Source organism: Podarcis tiliguerta (genome assembly GCF_965153285.1).
Source record: "Podarcis tiliguerta genome assembly, chromosome: 16".
NCBI classification, from domain to species: Eukaryota; Metazoa; Chordata; class Lepidosauria; order Squamata; family Lacertidae; genus Podarcis; species Podarcis tiliguerta.
In genome coordinates, this window is record NC_139549.1 from 28,985,206 (window position 1) to 29,006,666 (window position 21,461).

The window sequence follows — 21,461 nt, forward strand, 5'->3', positions numbered from 1 at the left end:
GGGTGATGTTCCGCCTTTGTTGTTGTTGTTGTTGTGCCTGCCGACCCTGCCTGCGAATTGTGATGGTTGTGCCTTGGTTTTTATTGTTGTTCTGCCTTCCGCTGCTGCCAGCAAAACATTGTGGTTCCGCCTTGGTTGTTGTTGTTGTGCCTGCCGGCCCTGCCTGAGAATCGGCAAAGCATTTCTTCCTGTGCCCTGCACTTAGGAAGGCCCCAGCTCTGCAAAGTCCTACTGGCCACAGGGTCTGGCTCCTGCACACACTCCTGACACCCGGGATTCTTCACCCTGGCCGGGCCTTCTGCACCCTGGCCAGATCCTCTCTCTTCCTGGCTGTTTCCTTCACTGCTAGTTGGCTGCAAATCTTCTCTGGAATCTGGCTCATTTATGACACGGGGCAATTGTTGAGCTTGTGTGACCTTACGACTCCGCTACCTCATTGTGACATCATGATGATGTATCAGTGATGTATCAATGATGGTTTTGGACATGTTTTCTGGTGGGGAGGGAAGGTCTTCAAAGAGCTTGCAACCCATGTTCTTACTCTGTGTGGGGGCCTGTTGCGCAACAATAAAGATTGTGGTTGTTGTAAACAAAATCTGCCCTTTTTCCCTTATGGGATATCCAAGAGCCCATATAGAGTCCTTACATAGGTTCCCTATTGGTAGGAGAAAATAACAGAGGCCAACCAGAGAATATTGAGAAGCAAAGCAGCTAGTAAGCTTGATCTTTATTGATCTGTTGCAACAGGGTGCTCCCCTCACACACAGGAAAGGAGGAGGAACCCAGGACATTGGTGTGCAAGGCCTTATAAAGACTTTTGAAATTGCCACCCTGTAGATCAAGACCACCCCCAGAAACATCATATATACATCACAGAAGGGGTGTAACCTAAGACCACCCCCCACATACATCAAACCTACATCACAGAAAAGGCGGTCTACAACAGAAATTTGAATGTTGTTTTTCCTGTTTGCCAGGTTATCTGACTGTCTTTCCTGATAGTCTGTCACCCATTAAAGTGCTGATTACTCAATTTGTGAGACAATGGGAAGGCTCCCTGACCCACCCACCCCCCTCCCTCCCTGCAGGGAGAACATTTGGTCAGTTTGGGAATCAAAATGGTTTCAGGTTGGTCTTCCTGTGCTGATCTATGTAAGTGCTTGGTTGGTACACCTATGAACATTACCATATATCAAGACCTAAAATTCCTATCACAATACCATATACAGTGGTACCTCAGGTTAAGTACTTAATTCATTCCAGAGGTCCGTACTTAACCTGAAACTGTTCTTAACCTGAAGCACCACTTGAGCTAACGGGGCCTCCTGCTGCCGCTGCGCCGCCGGAGTATGATTTCTATTCTCACCCTGAAGCAAAGTTCTTAACCTGAAGCACTATTTCTGGGTTAGCGGAGTCTGTAACCTGAAGCATATGTAACCTGAAGCGTATGTAACCCGAGGTACCACTGTACTTTCTATGGGAAAGCGCACCTTGGTTTTGGAATGCTTTGGTTTTGGAACAGACTTCTGGAGTGGATTAAGTTTGAGAACCCAAGTACCACTGTACTTTAAAAGGTGGGGAGGGGTCATGGCTTGGTGGCAAAGCACACCATTTGCACACAGAATGTCCCCAAGTTTGATATTGGGCGGACTTTAGATAGATGGGACCCTGGGCTAAGCACTTTCTCATAGACCCCTCCTCTGGACCCTAGCAATACCAGATTTCTGCAACGAGCTGCCCTTTTTGTTTCCCGCAACGCCCCCCGATGTAGCCTCACTCCTGGGGCATTGTGGGAAATTAAAATGGCAGGTTGGTACGGCTGCCCAGTGCTGTTTGGTCACTTGTAACCCTACCTGGAGATGCATGGCTTTGAACCTTTTGGCTCAAAACAAAGGGCTGAATTAAATAGAAACAGGAGAGGTTGTTTTATATGGAGTCAGATATTGGCCCATTCAGCTCAGGATTGACAGCACTGGCTGGCAGCTGCTGCTCTCCAGGATTTCAGACAGGGTGTCTTCCCAGCCCTACACCTGGAGGTGTCAGGGGTTGAACCTTCCGAATCCAAAGCAGGTGCTCTAAGCTGCACCCTTACTTTATGCTTTCAAAAATCAAACATGTCTTGGGGATCATTTATTTTATTAATGTTTTGTTACAGTGGGTTGAGCACATTATATTCCGGCCCCCCTTGAAAATATACCATCTCTTCTTTCTCCTCTTAATAAATTGCGAGGATTCCTCCCCGTTTCGCATCGCCATTCCGTTTCTCCTCACTTTATCCCGTCGAGATGCTCAGAAGGGAATGGGACCTTCGGCACTTGTCAAATCCAGCCTTCACTCCCAGGCATCAGCAGTTTCCCTCAGAAGACTTCTTGGCACCTTGAAGGACGAGCGCCGAAGCCGAAGCTCTCTTTTGATGCCGCCACTTGGCTCGCCGATTCTTAAACCAAACCTGTGCATTTCGTAAAAAGTGCCCCCGCAACAAAGAGAGGAAAAATTGGTCCACAATCCGACACGTGATTTTCCTCTTTCAAAGATGCTGTGGGTTTTATCCAGTGTTAGAGTGAACGGGCACAACTAACCTAGGTTCATTAATTTCAATGGGCCATAGCAAATGTTAGCATTGCTCAGAGCAGACTCACTGAAACTGATGAACCTAGGTTGTATAATAATAAAGGTAAAGGGACCCCTGACCATTAGGTCCAGTCGTGGCCGACTCTGGGATTGCGGCGCTCATCTCGCTTTATTGGCCGAGGGAGCCGCCGTACAGCTTCCGGGTCATGTGGCCAGCAGGACTAAGCCGCTTCTGGCGAACCAGAGCAGCGCATGGAAACGCTGTTTACCTTCCCGCTGGAGTGATACCTATTTATCTACTTGCACTTTGACGTGCTTTCGAACTGCTAGGTTGGCAGGAACAGGGACCGAGCAACTGGAGCTCACCCCATCATATAATGATTATAATAATAATTTTCCCAGCCACTCTGGGCAGCTTCCAACAAACAATTAAAAATACATTAGTTGTGCCCATTAATTTCAAAGGGCCGTATGCAATGTTAGCCCTGCTCAGAGTAAACCCATTGAAATTAAAAGACATGACTGGCTTAGGTTCATTCATTTCAATGGGCTGTCTCTGGGGCTAGCCTTACCCGAGTAGACACATTGAAATTAATGGATGTGAGGTCTACTCTGGGCAGGCAGATGCAACACAGTATTACTCAGAGTAGCTGGATACAACCCTATTTGACCCCAAAATGCAAGTTGAAAATGCCCTCCCATCAGATGTCAAGGAAATAAACAACTATCTGACTTTTAGAAGACATCTGAAGGCAGCCCTGTTTAGGGAAGTTTTTAATGTCTGATGTTTTATCATGTTTTTAATATTCTGTTGGTAGTGGCTGGGGAAACCCAGCCAGATGGGCAGGGTATAAATATTATTATTATTATTATTATTATGACATGAGAATATACTAAATAATATGAAATACATACAAAACAAAGCCAGTAATGTCTATCAGTCATGAAGGCTATATATCAGTGGCTCCCAATTGGTGGTCCGCAAACCCCAGGGGTCTGCGAAACCCACCCAGGGCATCCACAGCACCATTCACATAACAAAAACTACCAAGGAGGTATCAAAATTTTTAAAAGTTTGGCATGGCTTTTGACAAATAGGGGGCCAGCATTACTTAGCTATTGGGGACCTCTGCTATAAATTGTGATGGATGCAGCAGAATGAGAGGCACAATGAACTTCCAGTCACTGGGATCAACAGCTGGGCAGATTTATTGCTTTCATGCCCAGCATTTGGGCTTCACAAAGCCATCTGGTTGTCCACCATGGGAACAGAATGCTAAAATGGACGGACCTTTCCTTTCTGATGCAGCGAGGTTCTTGCGTTCTTAAAATTTTATCCCCAATTTAAACCAAGGTACCACCGTACTCACCTCCACTCTCTCTTCCTTCAGGTGAATCCGGTTAGCCAGGTGCTCTCTGGTAATGACATCTGGGTACTGGTTCTGGTGGAAGAGGGCTTCCAGGGCCTGCAGCTGGTCGTCCGTGAAGATGGTGCGGTGGCGGCGGGTCCGGCGCTGAATCTGGTGGAAAGCTTGCAGCTCGCTCTGGCTCCCGCGAGGGTTCTTGCACGGCCTGCCGATGGGATGGAAAACCCGCATGGGCCAGGGAAACCTTGCGTCTGCTGAAAGGAAAGTTCGGGATTCAGCAGGTTTGCCTTTTATCAGAGGCGTAGCAAGGCCGGGTAGTACCTGGTGCGGAATTCCTTTTGTCATCCCCCCCCCCCCATTGACGCAGGTGGCGCTGTAAGTTAAACCACAGAGCCTAGGACCTGCCGATCAGAAGGTTGGCAGTTCGAATCCCCGCAACGGGGTGAGATCCTGTTGCTCGGACCCTGCTCCTGCCAACCTAGCAGTTCGAAAGCATGTGAAAGTGCAAGTAAATAAATTGTGCTGGTCCCGGGGGTAAGGTACCTTGGGTGTAGCAGAGTCCACACGAAGAGGGGCAAGGTCCGAGGCAGAGTGCCGGGCGGTGAACAGGAACGCTGGAACAGGGGGCTGTGCAGGGAACAGGAACACCGGATGGTCGGGGACAGGAGGCCGAGCAGGGAACAGGAGTACCGGATAGTCAGGAACAGGAGGCCGAGCAGGGATCAGGAACGCAGGAAGGTCCGAAGCCAACAACGACGTTGCTCCCGCAACCTGGGGCCGGGCTGACTGGGCTTTTATCCTCTTCTAAGGCCAGGGGCGGTCCCGGCCCCCAGGAGCCCCGCCTCCTCTGGCCTTAAGGCGAGCACTCCTCCTGGGGGCAACCAGTTCCCTTCGCCTCTCTGCTCTAAACCTCTGCAGATCAGGAGAGGCCGAAGGGTTACTGGGCCCTGGAGGAGGCTCACCTGTGGCCACTGAGTCGTCAAGCCTCTCTGGGGCCAGAAGGGCTTCACCTGGGGCCAGCTCCTGATGCACTGCCACAGGTGCAGGCTCTTCAGCATCTAGGCCTTGCCCCAGTTCAGCCGGCCCTGGAGGCGGGGACTCCTGTGCAGGCCGGGATTCCTCTGTTTCATCCTCCGAATCGGAATCCCAGGCCATCACACCATCCCCCCTCCCAGGCCCCCCCCTCAACCGAGGGTCCGGACCCGGCTTGCCGGGGTACGTCGCATGGAACTCTCGGAGGCAGGCAGGTGCGTGGACGTTGGCCGCAGGTTCCCAGGAACGGTCCTCCGGTCCGTACCCCTTCCAGTCAATGAGATACTGCAGCTTTCCCCTGCGGTATCGGGAGTCCAGGATGCGTTCCACCTCGTACTCAGGCTCTCCCCGAACCAACACTGGCTGCGGTCGGGGACGGTTCGGGTGGAACTCGTCGGGTGGGGCCACCGGACTCAAAAGGGACCTGTGGAAGACCGGGTGAACCTTCAGGGTTGCGGGTAACCGGAGACGAAATGCCACAGGAGAGACTTGGTCTACGATAGGGAACGGGCCGGTGAAGCGGGCGTCCAACTTCCGCGAAGGTCGAGAGGGGTGGAGGTGGCGAGTGGAGAGCCAAACCAGGTCACCGACGCGAAGTTCCGGCCCCACCTGGCGGTGGCGGTCGGCCTGGGCCTTGTACGCTTCCTTGGCCTGGTGCAGTTGCTCCACCAAAAGCTGTTGCTGGGACTGGAGCTCTTGAAGCCACTCCGTCACCGCCGGGACTGCGGATGTCGGCAGCACCTCTGGAAACAGCCGTGGATGATAACCATAACTGGCCTGGAACGGGGTCTGCTGGGTGGACGCATTCACCGCGTTATTGTAGGCGAACTCCGCCAATGCCAGGTGGTCGACCCAGTCATCCTGCTGGTAGCTGCAGTAACACCGGAGGTACTGCTCCAGCACCGCGTTCGCCCGTTCCGTCTGGCCATCGGTCTGTGGGTGATAGGCTGACGAGAGGCAGACCTCCGTCCCGAGGGTCTGGTGTAGTGCTTGCCAGAACCGGGATGTGAACTGAACGCCCCGGTCGGACACCACGCGCTCAGGTAGGCCATGCAGGCGGAAGACATGCTGAAGGTACAGCTGAGCAGTTTCCTTGGCTGTGGGTACAGATGGACAGGGAGCGCAGTGCACCATCTTGGTGAAATGGTCGGAGAAAACCAGAAGGCAGGTACAGCCACGAGACGAGGGTAAGTCCACTACAAAGTCCAACGAAACCGTGTGCCAAGGGTGCGGTGGAACTGGCAATGGCTGAAGTAGGCCGGGGGGTCGCCCGGTAGGTCCCTTAGCGCGCCGGCAGACATCACAACCAGCAACGTAGCGAGCCACGTCAGCCTTCAGGCGGGGCCACCAAAACTCTCGACTGACCAGATGGGTGGTCCGATACCGTCCAAAGTGCCCCGCTGCTGGGGCATCATGGGCCATCCGGAGAACCTCCAGCCGTAGTGGCCCTGGCGGGATGTACAGACGACCGTGGTGCAGCAGAAGGCCCTGATGCAGGACCAGCCCCGGATACTGTGGGCTGGACCCTTCAGCCAGCTCCCGGAGTCGTTCCTGGGCCCAAGCGTCGACCCGCTGCTGTTCCCGCACCCGAACCTGCAGTGGCTGCGCCTCCTGGGTGGCCAGGAATGCAGCCGGAGGTAGGATCGTGGTGGGTTCTGCTTGCTGTACCGTGTCTGCGTTGTCTTCAGGTTTCCGGGACAGGGCATCCGCCTTCTGATTCTGAGAGCTAGGGATGTAGCGGATCCGGAACTGGAACCGGGAAAAGAACAACGCCCACCGGATCTGTCTTTGGTTCAGCTTGCGGGTGGTCTGGAGGTACTCCAGGTTCCGGTGGTCGGTTCTCACCTCCACCGGATGTCGTGCCCCCTCAAGATGGTGGCGCCAGACCTCAAAGGCTACCTTGATGGCCAGTAGTTCCCGCTCCCACACCGTATAGTTACGCTCCGCTGGTAGGAGCTGGCGGGAATAGAAGGCACAGGGTAAGAGTGGCGCTTCAGGACCAATCTGTTGAGACAAGACGGCACCGAGAGCCGTACTGGAAGCGTCGGTCTCCACCACAAAGGGTCGAGAGGGGTCAGGATGTTGTAAGATTGGTGCCCTCTGGAAACAGGCCTTCAACCCCTGAAACGCCTCCTCTGCCTCCTTGTCCCAGGAAAACGGCGTCTTTGGGCGCAGTAGCCGGGTCAACGGGGTGGTGCGATGAGCATAATCAGCGATGAAGGTCCGGTAGTAATTGGCGAACCCCAGGAAACGCTGTAGGTCCTTGCGGTTCCGGGGTGCCGCCCATTCTTGAACCGCTGTCACCTTCCCCGGGTCCATTTGCACCCCATCTGGAGAGAGCCGGTGACCAAGGAAGTCCACAGTCCGCTGATGGAACTCGCACTTGCTGAGCTTTGCGTACAAACGGTGCTCACGCAAGCGCTGCAGCACGGTCCGGACATGTCCCTCATGGCGGGCCGGGTCACGGGAGTAAATCAGTATGTCATCCAAATACACCACCACGTACTTGTCTAACAAGTCCTGAAACACGTGGTTGATGTAGCGTTGAAACACAGCAGGCGCGTTGCACAAACCGAAAGGCATAACCAAATATTCGAACTGCCCGTACCGGGTCCCAAACGCTGTCTTCCACTCATCCCCGGCTCGGATCCGAATCAAGTTGTAGGCCCCCCGGAGGTCCAGCTTGGTGAACACCTGTGCCCCTTGCACCCGCTCCAGCAGCTCCGAGATAAGGGGCAAGGGGTACCGGTCTGGGACGGTAATTTTGTTCAGGGCTCGGTAATCATGGCAAGGGCGGAGTTCCCCACATTTCTTCTTAACAAAAAGCACCGGTGCCGCGGTGGGCGAGGTGGAAGGCCTAATGAACCCACGCTCCAGGTTCTTGCGCAAGAAGTCCTGCAAAGCCTCGCGCTCTGGCTCTGTTAGGGAATATAAGCGACTCACTGGTAAAGGCGCTCCGGGTTGGAGGTCTATGCCGCAGTCAAAAGGCCGATGCGGCGGCAGCTGGTCTGCCCCCCGTTCCTCGAACACGTCCTGGTAGTCCTGGTACACGGCTGGGAGCGTGGGTGCTGCCTCCTCTGAGGGCGCGGACGCCAGCGTTCCGGATTGAGCATGGGAACATGGGACTGGGAAGTGCACGGTCCGTTTGACCCAGTCAATCTGAACGTTGTGGGCTTCCAGCCAGTCCATCCCGAGCACCAGGGGGAAGCGGGGCATAGAGGCAATGTCCAAAGTTCGCAACTCCCGGTGCTGCTGGAGACACAGGACCAGAGGCTGGGTCTCCTGAGTAACGGCACCTGACCGCAGAAGTCGTCCGTCAATCGCTTCCACCTGGACCGGTACTGGCTTGTTCCGAAGTGGCACCTGATGATGGGCGGCAAAAGCAGCGTCCATATAGGAGCGGGTTGCCCCTGAATCTACCAAAGCATGGGTGAGGATCCAGGGCCCACCTGGAGGGTATAAACGTACCGAAACCATAAGATGTTGCAAGTCCATTGGTGCGGGCCCATTCTGTACGGTTTGGGACCCCCGGTAGCTAGGGCCATCAGCTACTGGGGTTGGCGGTTTCCCTGCGGCTGGCGTTTCTCAGGGCAGGACCGAGCGAAGTGTCCACTTCCGCCACAGTAAAGACAGAGATTTCCATCCCGACGCCGCGCCTTCTCTGCGGGGGAAAGGCGTGGCCGCACTGCCCCGAGCTGCATAGGCTCCTCCGTTAAATCAGTTGTGACCGTGGGGCTGCCGGAAAAAGCTGGTGCCGTGAACTGGAAGTGTCGGCGACCCCGGGCCTGACGACGATCCTCCAACCGGTCGTCTATTTGTAGACTCCGTTGAATGAGAGTGTCCAGCGTGGTGGGGCGTTCCATTGTGGCCAACTGGTCCAGTACCTCGTCCGAAAGCCCTTCGAGATACTGGTCCCGCAGTGCCGAGTCATTCCAGGTCAAGTCCTGTGCCAACAGCCGAAACTCCGTGGTATATGTGGCCACCGTGGACTTGCCCTGTTTCAAATGCCGAATCGCCCGGTTGGCTTGACTCTCTTTCTGGGGGTTGCCGAACGCGGCCTCCAAACGATTGCAAAACCCCGTATAGTCTGCCAGCAAGGGGGAGTCTTGCCTGAGTAGCGGCAACGCCCACTTGGCCGCCTGGTCCTTTAACAAGCTAATCAAAAAGTGCACCTTGGTACGGTCGTCAGGAAAGTTCCGGGCTCGCCCCTGAATATACAGTTTGGCCTGGGCCAGGAACATGGGAAAGCTGGCCGGGGCTCCATCAAATTTCTCAGGCAAAGCCACTGGGTACTTGCCCGGAGCCGGGGCGTCGGCCCCAGGAGCCGGTAGGGCTTCCAAGCGTTGCTGAAGTGCCTCAACCGCGTCACTGAGCTGCTGCACGGTGTGAGACAAGGCCTGGTTCTCCTGGGCCAAAGCCACCAGTGCAGCCGCCTGTTCAGCCATGGCCTCTGGCTCTTCCCGAACGCACCCCTACGAAGGGGGAGTGCGGGAGGTGGCGGGAGCAAACTGTGCTGGTCCCGGGGGTAAGGTACCTTGGGTGTAGCAGAGTCCACACGAAGAGGGGCAAGGTCCGAGGCAGAGTGCCGGGCGGTGAACAGGAACGCTGGAACAGGGGGCTGTGCAGGGAACAGGAACACCGGATGGTCGGGGACAGGAGGCCGAGCAGGGAACAGGAGTACCGGATAGTCAGGAACAGGAGGCCGAGCAGGGATCAGGAACGCAGGAAGGTCCGAAGCCAACAACGACGTTGCTCCCGCAACCTGGGGCCGGGCTGACTGGGCTTTTATCCTCTTCTAAGGCCAGGGGCGGTCCCGGCCCCCAGGAGCCCCGCCTCCTCTGGCCTTAAGGCGAGCACTCCTCCTGGGGGCAACCAGTTCCCTTCGCCTCTCTGCTCTAAACCTCTGCAGATCAGGAGAGGCCGAAGGGTTACTGGGCCCTGGAGGAGGCTCACCTGTGGCCACTGAGTCGTCAAGCCTCTCTGGGGCCAGAAGGGCTTCACCTGGGGCCAGCTCCTGATGCACTGCCACAGGTGCAGGCTCTTCAGCATCTAGGCCTTGCCCCAGTTCAGCCGGCCCTGGAGGCGGGGACTCCTGTGCAGGCCGGGATTCCTCTGTTTCATCCTCCGAATCGGAATCCCAGGCCATCACATAAATAGGTACCACTCCGGCAGGAAGGTAAACGGTGTTTCCGTGCGCTGCTCTGGTTCGCCAGAAGCAGCTTAGTCATGCTGGCCACATGACCTGGAAGCTGTACGCCAGCTCCCTCGGCCAATAAAGCGAGATGAGTACCACAACCCCAGAGTCGGTCATGACTGGACCTAATAGTCAGGGGTCCCTTTACCTTTACCTTTACCCCCCACTGAAATTATTAAAAGAAGGAAAAACATGATACTTACCGCTGCAGGTGTTATTTTCTGGTTTATTTGCTTAACATTGTGAGCATAAGCACTTAAAACTCCCCCCCCAACTTTGTTCTCACACCCCACCTCTCCTCCTGTGTGTTCCAGGGTTTGGGTCCTGATTGAGGGAGCTTTTGCTTCTCTCCTTCCCTCCCCCCTCCGCTTCTCTCTTTCCCTCCCCCCTCCTGCCTCCTTCCCTTCCTCCCCCTGCCTGCCTGCCTGCCTGCCAGCCTCCTCCAGCAGCCCGGGAATGCGGGACAACGGCGCACCACCCACCCGCGACTCCCAAGCCTCCCCCGAGCATTCAAAACGAAGGGGGAAGGCTGCCAGCAAAGTGGCGCAGCTCCCCCCTTCCCCCCACAGCTCAGGGTAGGCTTGGGAGTCGCAGGCGGGCGATGCGCCAAATGTCACCCCCCTCAGCGGTGACACCCGGAGCAGTCCGCCTCCAACGCACCCCCCTTCCTCCGCCTCTGCCTTTTATGCAAAATGCGTTTTTTTTAATGAGCTGGTCCATCGTGTTATGCCAGACATGGCAGAGGCCCTGTGCTTACCTGGCCTTGATTCCCTCTGGAAGGGGGTGGTTTATTGGCATTTTGCAACACTTGCAAATGGGCAAGTCGAGCAAAGGTGGAGATGCACGGATTCAAAACTCCCCAAGAGAGAGGTGGAGCCCACCACCCACATTTCAGATCTCTAGGGTGGCGCTTGGGAACCTTTGACTTTCCAAATGTTTTTGGGCCGCATCTCCCATCATCCCTGGCTACTGGTCATGCTGGCTGGGGCAGATGTGAACTGGAGTTCATCAATATCTGGAGGACTACCCCATCCCTGCTGGAGTTAGCCAGCACCCTAAAACGTTTACAGAACCCAAATTCTGTTTGATGTATCTTCCCATGCAGCTTAACTGCAGTTTCTCAGAAATACTTTCATCTTCAAGGTTAATATTCACCCATACCATGATGTATGTAATGATCCCAGTTCCTTTCCCACTTCTATATGCAGATTTTGACAATCCTTATTATTTCATCTAAGTGGTTCACAACCCATATTCCTAAATATTTTCCATGTGGTTTTCCTTGCTTCCATAAGATCTTTTTTTTAAAAAAAAATTGTTTGTGATATTTACCCCGAGCCATTCTGATTTATCATCAGTTATTTTATAGCCTGATACCTTGCTACATGCCTTCGTAACTTCTCTATGAGATTTTTCAGGGGAAGATATTGTCAGTACTACGATATCTGTGTACAGCAATATTTTTGTGTCTATGGGACCACACTGCACCCCTTTTATATCTATATTCTACTTGGTAGCTATTGCCTCAAAAATGAACTGCAGTTTCTCTTCATTAACAGATACTGGGTGCCTCCAGGCTGTTGCTGTTTTCAGGTGGGAGATTTAATCTCATACCAGCAAATGTAGGTTGCTTATTTATAGTTGATTGGGAGGTCTTGCACAACAAACCTACTTTCCCCAAGAGATCAGAGTATTGTGATACAGAAAGTGAGGGAGAAATGCACTGGAAAGTGTGGGATAACAGCACAACATCTAACCTCTCTGTAAACAAATCAGAATGCATGCTTATTAAACAGGCAACATCATCTAGTGTCCCTGCTAACAAATTGGGACGAACGCTCAAAAAAACAGGTCAAAGGCACCTTGTACCGAGAGAGCATTTTCCACCCAACTTTCCCCTCTCCCAGTAAATTCTACACATTTTGGACTGACTTTTGCCCATTCTAAAAAAAACCCAGCTTCTCCCTGGTGGGTTATAAAGTATTGTCAGTTTCACAACCAGCCTTCCTCTGCCCTCCAGTGTGGCTGACAAATCCGTTATTTGTGATAGGTTTCCAAGCTTGTCAGTTTTACCGGAGAGAAGAGGGAAAGGTTAGAATGATTTTATCGGATTGCAATATCCCCTGTACGTCAGCCTGCAGCGGATCCATGATAACATTTAAAGTAGGGGAAAAGGAAAGTTGTGAATTGCAGGAAATGGCATTAACTGAAGTAGAAGAGGGGTCTCCAGCGATAAAGAGCTCTAAAATGCACAGGCCATTTACACCCCATATGTGTGATGGATAAGCCAGTTTACCTTTGTCTCTCCCTTTATCCATGACTCAAAGTTCCCATCTACATTGTACATATGAAGCACCCTTGTGTGATGACTCCCCCCAAAGAATCCTGGGAGCTGTCGTTTGTGAAGGGTGCAGGCCCCGATTCCCCCATATAGAGATACAATTCCCAGCATGGTTTAATGATCAATCCCCTTTCCCAGGGACTCCAGGAGCTGTTATATAAACAAACACACTTCTGTCCATTTTACAATGCAGTTCTCCTGAATTTCGAAGGGTTGCTGCGTTCCTGTTTGGGTATAGTTTCGGACGCTGCACACTGGGGAGGTGCGAATTCAAACGCAAACTGAATGGAATTTCTCCCGCACCCTTAGCTGACCCTGTGACCCTCTCCCAAACTTCTCTCCCCCTTCCCTTTATACTACACAGAGTAGGGCAAATGCATCCCAACAAAGACCAAAGTTCGGCTGAGAGCTCCCAGCAGCAGCCAGCTTCAGGCTTTGATCACAAGCAAACAGGGATACTCACTGAGCCAGTTTGCAGCCTCCTGCCAGGAGTAGGGACCGCTGTGAACACAGCAGCAGCAGCCGCAAGGCGCAGCGTCCACCTCTGCCTCTTCCACCTCGTCCTCGTCGTGCTGCAGGGGGCCAGCAGCCATGCCCCCCAGGGAACGCAGGCCCTTGGGCTCACAGTCCAAGATCCCTCGGAAGCAGAACGGGAGGAGGACAGGGGGTCTTCGCTCGGCCGAGCCGGAGAGGATGTTCTCGATGGTGAAGGAGCAGGGTTTCTTGAGGGTCCTCTTCCCAAGGTCTACTATGCCTGAAGGAGCTTCGGCAGCCATCCTGCTCAAGGGACCTCAGCCGTCCTGCAAGAGAGAGACTTGACTTTTCAGGAATGGAACTGGGAAACTGGTTTTCAAAACAACGACAAAGGGGAAATATGGAGCAGAACTAACGTTTTGGCTTCTTGGAGGGTGTGTGTGTGTGTGTGTGTGTGTCTGGGGGGAGCTCAGCTTCTTATCCAACCTCCTGGGCCATTTTTTTATTATATATGCTCGCAGACAAACAAGATCACATGCATATATATCCCAGAACCAGCCCCCTGTCTGCCCACCTAAGCGAGCTTGCTTGATAACCAACGGCACCCTAAATATATATGTATATATCTATATAATCCTTCTTGGAAAGGAAGCCATAAACCCCCTGCTGGAATAAAATAAATTCTAACTAATCTTGACAGCTTTGTGAAGGGTTAGTGTGGATCTAAGATTTAGCTAATCCTACAGAAATGACTCTGGAAGGAAATCTGATTTCTCTATCTCAAGTGTAGATTTGAGGTGGTTATGAGGTCCATTGTGTCGGAATCCTCCCGTTCAAGTCAGGGCGAGAGAAAAGCTGTTTCTCAGGCCCAGAAATGGCCCAGAAGGATTAAGTCCTTTTTTAAAAAGAGAGAGAGAAAAGCAAATTATCCTTTTCTTTGGCCAAATGAAAGCTTTCCCATCAAAAGGGAACTGTCATATCGCACAATATGGAGCGGGATTGGAAGCGAATGGCAGGACAGAGGGAGAGTTTAGCTTGACGATAGAAAACCGGCACCAGCAGCCAAAACACTTTGCAAGCCAAGGTCTTTTCCCGAAAGCCAATTTATTTCCCCATCCCGAGAACTAGAAAAGTTGTCAAGTTGTGGGACGTTTCCCCAAAATGATACAGGTTGTCTTTTTAATACACAAATATCCAGGCAGTCCCGGACAGATTTGGACCAGGACTGTCTGTGGTTTGGGGGACTGTATTAAAACGTCACAACTTTTCCTGACATCCTTGGGATACCCGGGACTTTTAAAATACTTTGCATCCTTCAAATTCTGACAGTTCCCTCACTGTAAGAAGTGAGGTTATAGGGAACCAGGCAGGGGGCCTTCTTGGTAGTGGTGCCCACTCTGTGGAACACCCTCCCATCAGATGTCAAGGAAAGAAACAGCTATCTGACTTTTAGAAGACATCTGAAGGCAGCCCTGTTTAGGGAAGTCTTTCATGATTGATGTTTTATTGTGCTTTTAATATTCAATTGGGAGCCACCCAGAGTGGCTGGGGAAACCCAGCCAGATGGGCGGGGTATAAATAATATATTATTATTATTATTATTATTATTATTATTATTATTATTATTATCATCATCATCATCATCATCATCTTAACATTGTGGGAAATGTAGAGCTATGCTTATTCCCAGAATCGCTTTTAAGACGTTTTTTTTAAAAAAAACGTTTGTGGGTTTGTCACACTGGGCTCCCACTGGGAGGAAGGGTGGGATATATTTTGGAAAACTTGAAATAATCAACAAATGGTGGCATGTTGGCTGCCATGTGCATACATCTTCATGTCTTTTTTAGTGTTTGCCGAGCTCTTTTTATCATGCCTTACCCAGAAATGTCTGTTGCAGGGGGAATAAATTCAAAACTGGAGGAGTAAACTATTCAACCATGGCAATTGTTGGAAACTACGGCCCCAGACAACAAGCATTCCTTTTGAACTATTTTTGTGTCCTAAATGAATGAATGGGGGGCAATCGTTGATAATCATGAGGGTCATGTAGGGCTTTGAGCTGACAGATGGAGATCAGCAGACCACCGAGGCATAGCTGTCAACGTTTCCCTTCTTTAAAGGGAAATTTCCTTATTCCGAATAGGATTCCTCAAAAGAAAAGGGAAACGTTGACAGCTATGCACCGAGGCTGTTGGGTATGAGGACCAGGAGAACCTTCAGAGCCCAGACGCTCTCGGTCACCTTCCCTTGAGGAACCAAGCACCTCCCACGAAGTGAGGTAAGGTAGTCATCTCAGGTGGCAAATCTGGTCTCCTCCATGCCCACTGGCCGCCTCCTCTACATCTGCCCACTGCTGCCACCCCCATTCCTGAGTCTGGCTAGTGATGGGTAGCAATGGGTGTGTGTGAAGGAAGTGGCCTTCTGTGACAGGTGAGGTGGAGGAGGTTGTGATGGAGCCAGACACAGAGGAGAGAGGTGGCAGCAGCCACCACACAAGGAGGAGAGAGTTGGTGGCAGGGAAGAGTGGCAAAGCTGCAAAACATCTTGGCCTGGCCCTGGGTTATGGGATGGAGAAGTACCCGTCTTCAGGCCAGAGAGCCGGTCCTTTAAGGCTTTGAAGTCCTAGAAGAGGTAGTTGGAAGACAGAGGCTTAAAATATGGGTAGGCAAACTAAGGACCGGGTGCTGGATCCGGCCCAATCGCCTTCTAAATCTGGCCCACGGATGGTTAACCACGGGTTAAGTAATCAGCATGTTTTTACATGAGTAGAATGTGTGCTTTTCTTTAAAATGCATCCCTCGGTTATTTGTGGGGCATAGGAATTCATTCATTCTCCCCCCCCCCAAAAAAAATATAGTCCGGCCCCCCACAAGGTCTGAGGGACAGTGGACCGGCCCCTGCTGAAAAAGTTTGCTGACCCCTGGATTAAAAGGTCGCAGTCTTGCACCTCACCTCTGCCAGAGCAACTTGTTTGTTTGGAGCTGTCCGTGGTCCTGAAACGTCTATCCAGTCTTGCCCGCCCATCCTTGCGGCTTTCTCTGTGGGACCAGAACAGGACAGTGGGGATAAGGGGCAACAGATGAGCTAGGGTTGCCTAAAGGCTACCAGAAAAGCTGGATACAGTGGTACCTCGGGTTACATACGCTTCAGGTTACAGACGCTTCAGGTTACAGACTCCGCTAACCCAGAAATAGTACCTCGGGTTAAGAACTTTGCTTCAGGATGAGAACAGAAATCCTGCAGTGGCAGTGCAGCAGTATCTGTGGGATTGAGTGTGGGTATGTATGAATATTTTAAAGGATTGTATGAAATGTATGTTTGTACGGTGGTATCTCGGGTTAAGTACTTAATTCATTCCGGAGGTCTGTTCTTAACCTGAAACTGTTCTTAACCTAAAGCACCACTTTAGCTAATGGGGCCTCCTGCTGCCGCTGCGCCGCAAGAGGCCGATTTCTGTTCTTATCCTGAAGCAAAGTTCTTAACCCGAGGTACTATTTCTGGGTTAGCGGAGTGTGTAACCTGAAGCGTATGTAACCTGAAGTGTATGTAACCCGAGGTAGCACTGTATGTTTGTATATTCGTAATATGTATGTATTAATGTTGAATTATTTTAATAATAAAATATTTGTGTTAAAAAAATTTAAAAGAAAAGAAAAGCAGCCTTATCACCCTACAAGTATGAAGCATGATTTGGGGGGGGGCGGCAGCCGGCCGGTTGGCAGGGGTTGTAGCAGCTGCAGTCATACAACCTGAAGCAGACTGATTCCCCCCTCTGCACGCCTGCGCATACGCACATCACCTGCAACAAAGATTTTCTCCCTCACGCACGCCCCCAATCACTACTTTGCCCTCCCCACCTCCCTAACCATACAGGGTCCTATACACTTAGCCTATTAGTCCTTCTGCTGATTGCTTTCTTTCATTCTCCCCATACCTTTCACTTTGGGCAAAATAGACTGGTAATGCTTCTTTTATCAAAGAATTATGGGATTTAAGACCCAGATTTCACAAAGAGGACTTTTGATAGCAGCCGGTAATCAAAACCCAATCGCCAGGCACGTCTCTGCAACCCCTGGTCCCTGGAAAAGGGCAAAGAAGTAGGAGGGGATTTATATTGATGTTGTGTTTACCGAGATAAGATCTCCCGGGTTATTCCATATTAGAAAAAAAGAGAAAGAGAGGGGGAAATAAAACAAGGGGGGGGGGGGGAGAGAAGGAGAAATGCAGACAAGCCGGAGACAATGTAGAGATATGGATGAAGAGAATAGAAAAGAGGGGCCTTTTATCGTTTTCGTATTGGGGAAAAGAGATTCTAAAACCATTATAAGGATTAGCAAACATAAAAAAAAAAGTTAATCTGCTTTAGCTGTTCGTTTGTCAAAAGTGAATTCACAGGGTTGGAAAATCCTTCCTGTGATGAGGCTCAAGTTGCCTCTCTCCCCCCCCTCCCCCCCCAAAAAAATCCATTCTTCAGCAACAGGGTCTTCTGAGCCTGAGGAAAAGAAAAAGACCTGTGTATGTGTGTTTTCCCCAGAGGAGTCAATTCAGAATAAAGCAGAGACTTGACCCTTAAAGAATAATTTGAAGAGCATTCACCTAACCCAGGGTTGGAGGACATTTTCCAGCCTGAGGGCCACACTCCCTTTTAGATGACTTTCCAGGGGCCACACAGAGTGGCTGCGGAAAGCCACTTAGATGGACAGGGTATTATTATTATTATTATTATTATTATTATTGAATAGGATGTCCCTATTTCCCTCAGAGAAATGTTGGAGGGTACGGCATCCATGCATAGGAGAGGTGAATGAGGGAATCCTGACTTTTAGAAGACATCTGAAGGCACCCCTATTTAGGGAAATATTAATTTTTGATGTTTTATCATGTTTTTAATACAGTGGTACCTCGGGTTACAAACGCTTCAGGTTACATACGCTTCAGGTTACAGACTCCGCTAACCCAGAAATAGTACCTCGGTTTAAGAACTTTGCTTCAGGATGAGAACAGAAATCGTGCAGCAGCGGGAGGCCCCGTTAGCTAAAGTGGTGCTTCAGGTTAAGAACAGTTTCAGGTTAAGAACGGACCTCTGGAACGAATTAAGTACTTAACCCGAGGTACCACTGTATTCTGTTGGGAGCCACCCAGAGCGGCTGGGGAAACCCAGCCAGATGGACGGGGTATAAATAATAAAGCATTATTATTATTATTATTATTATTATTATTATTATTTATCATCCTCTTTGCAGAAGTATGACTACTGGGCCAGGCAAAAGGTGCTCCTGTTAGTGTATAAAGCCCTCACATGTTCACCTTCAATGTTCACTTGCTTGCTTCGAACTGCTTTACTGGCACTATTGCAGGTGCTACATGATGCTCAACCCACGCTTGAAAAAAAGAAATATTTCAGTATGTCACCCTTGACATTGGGCAGGCACCTTTGCCATACGGTAACTCTTTCTCAGCACTTGCTTTAAAAATGGTCATGTAACCATCAACCCCCTTTTCCCAGGGAACTCTGGGAATTGTAGCTCTGTGAGAGGAAGAGGGGCCTCTTAAGAACTCTCAGCACCCTGAACAAACTACAGTTCCCAGTATTCTTCGGGGGAAGTCATGGCTGTTTAAAGTGGTAGCATCCTGTTTTTAATGAATGGTACTGATGAAAACCTGTATTAATAGCAGCCAGGTTACTTTTTTTATATAATAATATTTATTGCTTTTTGAACAATTTAAATACTACAAAACAAGAAGAAAAGAAAGAACAATACAATACAATACAGAGACACTACACAACACTAGCACATTAAACTACCAAAACCAAACAAAAACAATTTAAACAATTTAAAACAAACAAACAATTTCAATGCCTTATCTTTCATTCACTTATTTCACCAACCTCCTCGCACCTCCCTTTTTGTATTCCACTTCTGTCAATTGTTTCAGCAATTCCTTTCCATCTTCCTCTGTTTTCTGTCCTATAATTATCTTAACACATTCTAACCTTATTTTACCTTTAAAATTCTATTAATCTATTTATACTTAAATCCTTATAACATTTCTACTAAAGCCATATAACTTCATTCCAACAATCTTTTAACATTCATTAATTTTGCAGTATTTCTGTAAATATTCTTTAAACTTTTTCCAGTCTTCTTCCACCGACTCTTCTCCCTGGTCTCGGATTCTGCCAGTCATTTCCGCCAATTCCATGTAGTCCATCAACTTCATCTGCCATTCTTCCCGGGTGGGTAGATCTTGTGTCTTCCAATAGCAGCCAGGTTACTGCCAACCTAGCAGTTCGAAAGCCTGTCAAAGTGCAAGTAGATAAATAGGTACCGCTCCGGCAGGAAGGTAAATGGCGTTTCTGTGTGTTGCTCTGGTTCGCCAGAAGCGGCTTAGTCATGCTGGCCACATGACCCGGAAGCTGTATGCTGGCTCCCTCGGCCACTAAAGCGAGATGAGCGCCACAACCCCAGAGTTGGCCATGACTGGACCTAATGGTCAGGGGTCCCTTTACCTTTTATAACAATAGCCAAATGATGGGGAAAACTTAAGAGGACGATCTAATGAATGAATGGTATCAGCAAATATGGTCCATTATTTTAATGGAAAAATTATCTCTGCAAATGAAAGACGGGAAAGGTTTAACAACAACTAAAAGGCCATTCCCTGACAGAATGATTCAATTTTATCATTTATGTTGCACAGAAGGAACGTGATCCTCCATCTACACATGGACTTCTGTGGCAGGATATTATAGGATAACTCCTATTAATAAGAAAGCCTGCGAGGTGCAGTGGTTACACTGTCAGACAAGGACCTGGGAGGTAAAGGTACCCCTGCCCGTACGGGCCAGTCTTGACAGACTCTAGGGTTGTGCGCCCATCTCACTCAAGAGGCCGGGGGCCAGCGCTGTCTGAAGACACTTCCGGGTCACGTGGCCAGCGTGACATCGCTGCTCTGGCGAGCCAGAGCCGCACACGGAAACGCCGTTTCCCTTCCCGCTAGTAAGCGGTCCCTATTTATCCACTTGCAACCGGGAGTGCTTTTGAACTGCTAGGTTGGCAGGCGCTGGGACCGAACAGCGGGAGCGCACCCCGCCGCGGGGATTCGAACCGGCGACCTCTTGATCGGCAAGCCCTAGGCGCTGAGGCTTTAACCCACTGCGCCACCCGCGTCCCAAGGACCTGGGAGACCAGGGTTCAAATCCCCACTTGGCCATAAAACTCACTGACTGGCTTTAGGCAAGTCACTGCCTCTCAGACTAAACTACCTCACAGGGTTGTTGTGAGGATTAAACGAGCAGGGGGAGAACCATGGTGCGCTATCTCCTTGGAGAAAGCACAACGAATAAAATAATAAGACTTGACTAATTAAGCCAAAATATAATATTTTCACGCAATATATTGCACACTTTGGGCTTTCTATGTACGCTCAAAAGAAATGACAGCACTTACAAACCAACAACAGCAATAATAATGGAAAGGTAAAAAGGTAAAGGACCCCTGGACGCTTAAGTCCCATCAAAGGCGACTATGAGGTGCGGTGCTCATCTTGCTTTCAGGCCGAGGGAGCCGGCATTTGTCCACATGTGGCCAGCGTGACTAAACCGCTTCTGGTGCAACAGAACACCGTGACGGAAACCAGAGCACACGGAAATGCCCTTTACCTTCCCACCGCAGTGGTACCTATTTATCTACTTGCCCTGGTGTGCTCCCGAACTGCTAGGTTGGCAGGAGCTGAGATGGAGCAACGGGAGCTCACTCCATCGCGGGGATTCGAACCGCCGACTTTCTGATCGGCAAGCCCAAGAGGCTCAGACCACAGTGCCACCCGTGCCCCAGAATTCCTGTATACAATCCCAGCCAGGCAAAACTCTGCCAGGGAACCAGGCAGAGGGCCTTCTCGGTAGTGGCTCCCGCCCTGTGGAACGCCCTCCCATCAGATGTCAAAGAGATAAACAACTACCTGACATTCAGAAGACATCTGAAGGCAGCCCAGTTCAGGGAAGTTTTTAATATGTGACACCTTAGTGTATTTTTGGTTTTTGTGGAATCTGCCCAGAGTGGCTGGGGAAACCCAGCCAGATGGGCAGGGTACAAATAAATTATTATTATTATTATTAGGTGGAAAGGAGAGCTGGAGAGAGATGTGGCCTGCGGAGGGCAGATGTGTCTGGGGAAACTTCCAAGGGCCAGATATAAATACTTGGAGGGCCACATGTGGCCCTCAGGCCTGAGCTTCCCTGCCCACAGTGCCACTTGCGTCCATAATAAAGGAAAGGCTTACTTTGAAAATTGAGAAGGGTGGAAATTCTGCTTTGCATGCAGAAGGATCCCAGGTCCGGTCCCCGGCCTCCCCAATATATTATTCTCCGCCTGAAACCCTGAGAAACGGCTGCTGCTGCCAGCCCGTGCAGGCAACACTGAACTAGGTGGACCATTCGTCTGACGGCAAGGCATCTTCCAATGGTAGGAAGAGCGGC

The 21,461-nt window shown here is 50.7% G+C and overlaps 1 protein-coding gene across 2 annotated transcripts; it reads right to left on the reverse strand.

Annotated features, from left to right (window-relative positions):
* Positions 1-2,119: 2,119 nt before the first annotated feature.
* Positions 2,120-21,431, reverse strand: GSC2 (goosecoid homeobox 2). Of its 2 annotated transcripts, none has more exons than XM_083418422.1 (5): positions 21,266-21,431; positions 15,930-16,020; positions 12,969-13,305; positions 3,942-4,189; positions 2,120-2,449 (listed from the first exon to the last, which is right to left on the reverse strand). In XM_083418422.1, exons 3-5 carry the CDS (start codon positions 13,279-13,281, stop codon positions 2,345-2,347), a joined length of 666 nt encoding a protein of 221 aa, XP_083274548.1. In that variant the 5' UTR covers positions 13,282-13,305; positions 15,930-16,020; positions 21,266-21,431; the 3' UTR covers positions 2,120-2,344. The 2 variants fall into 2 exon arrangements, with proteins under 2 accessions (XP_083274548.1, XP_083274547.1); XM_083418421.1 differs by having other exon boundaries at positions 3,942-4,192; positions 21,266-21,429.
* Between the last annotated feature and the right edge of the window lie 30 nt (positions 21,432-21,461).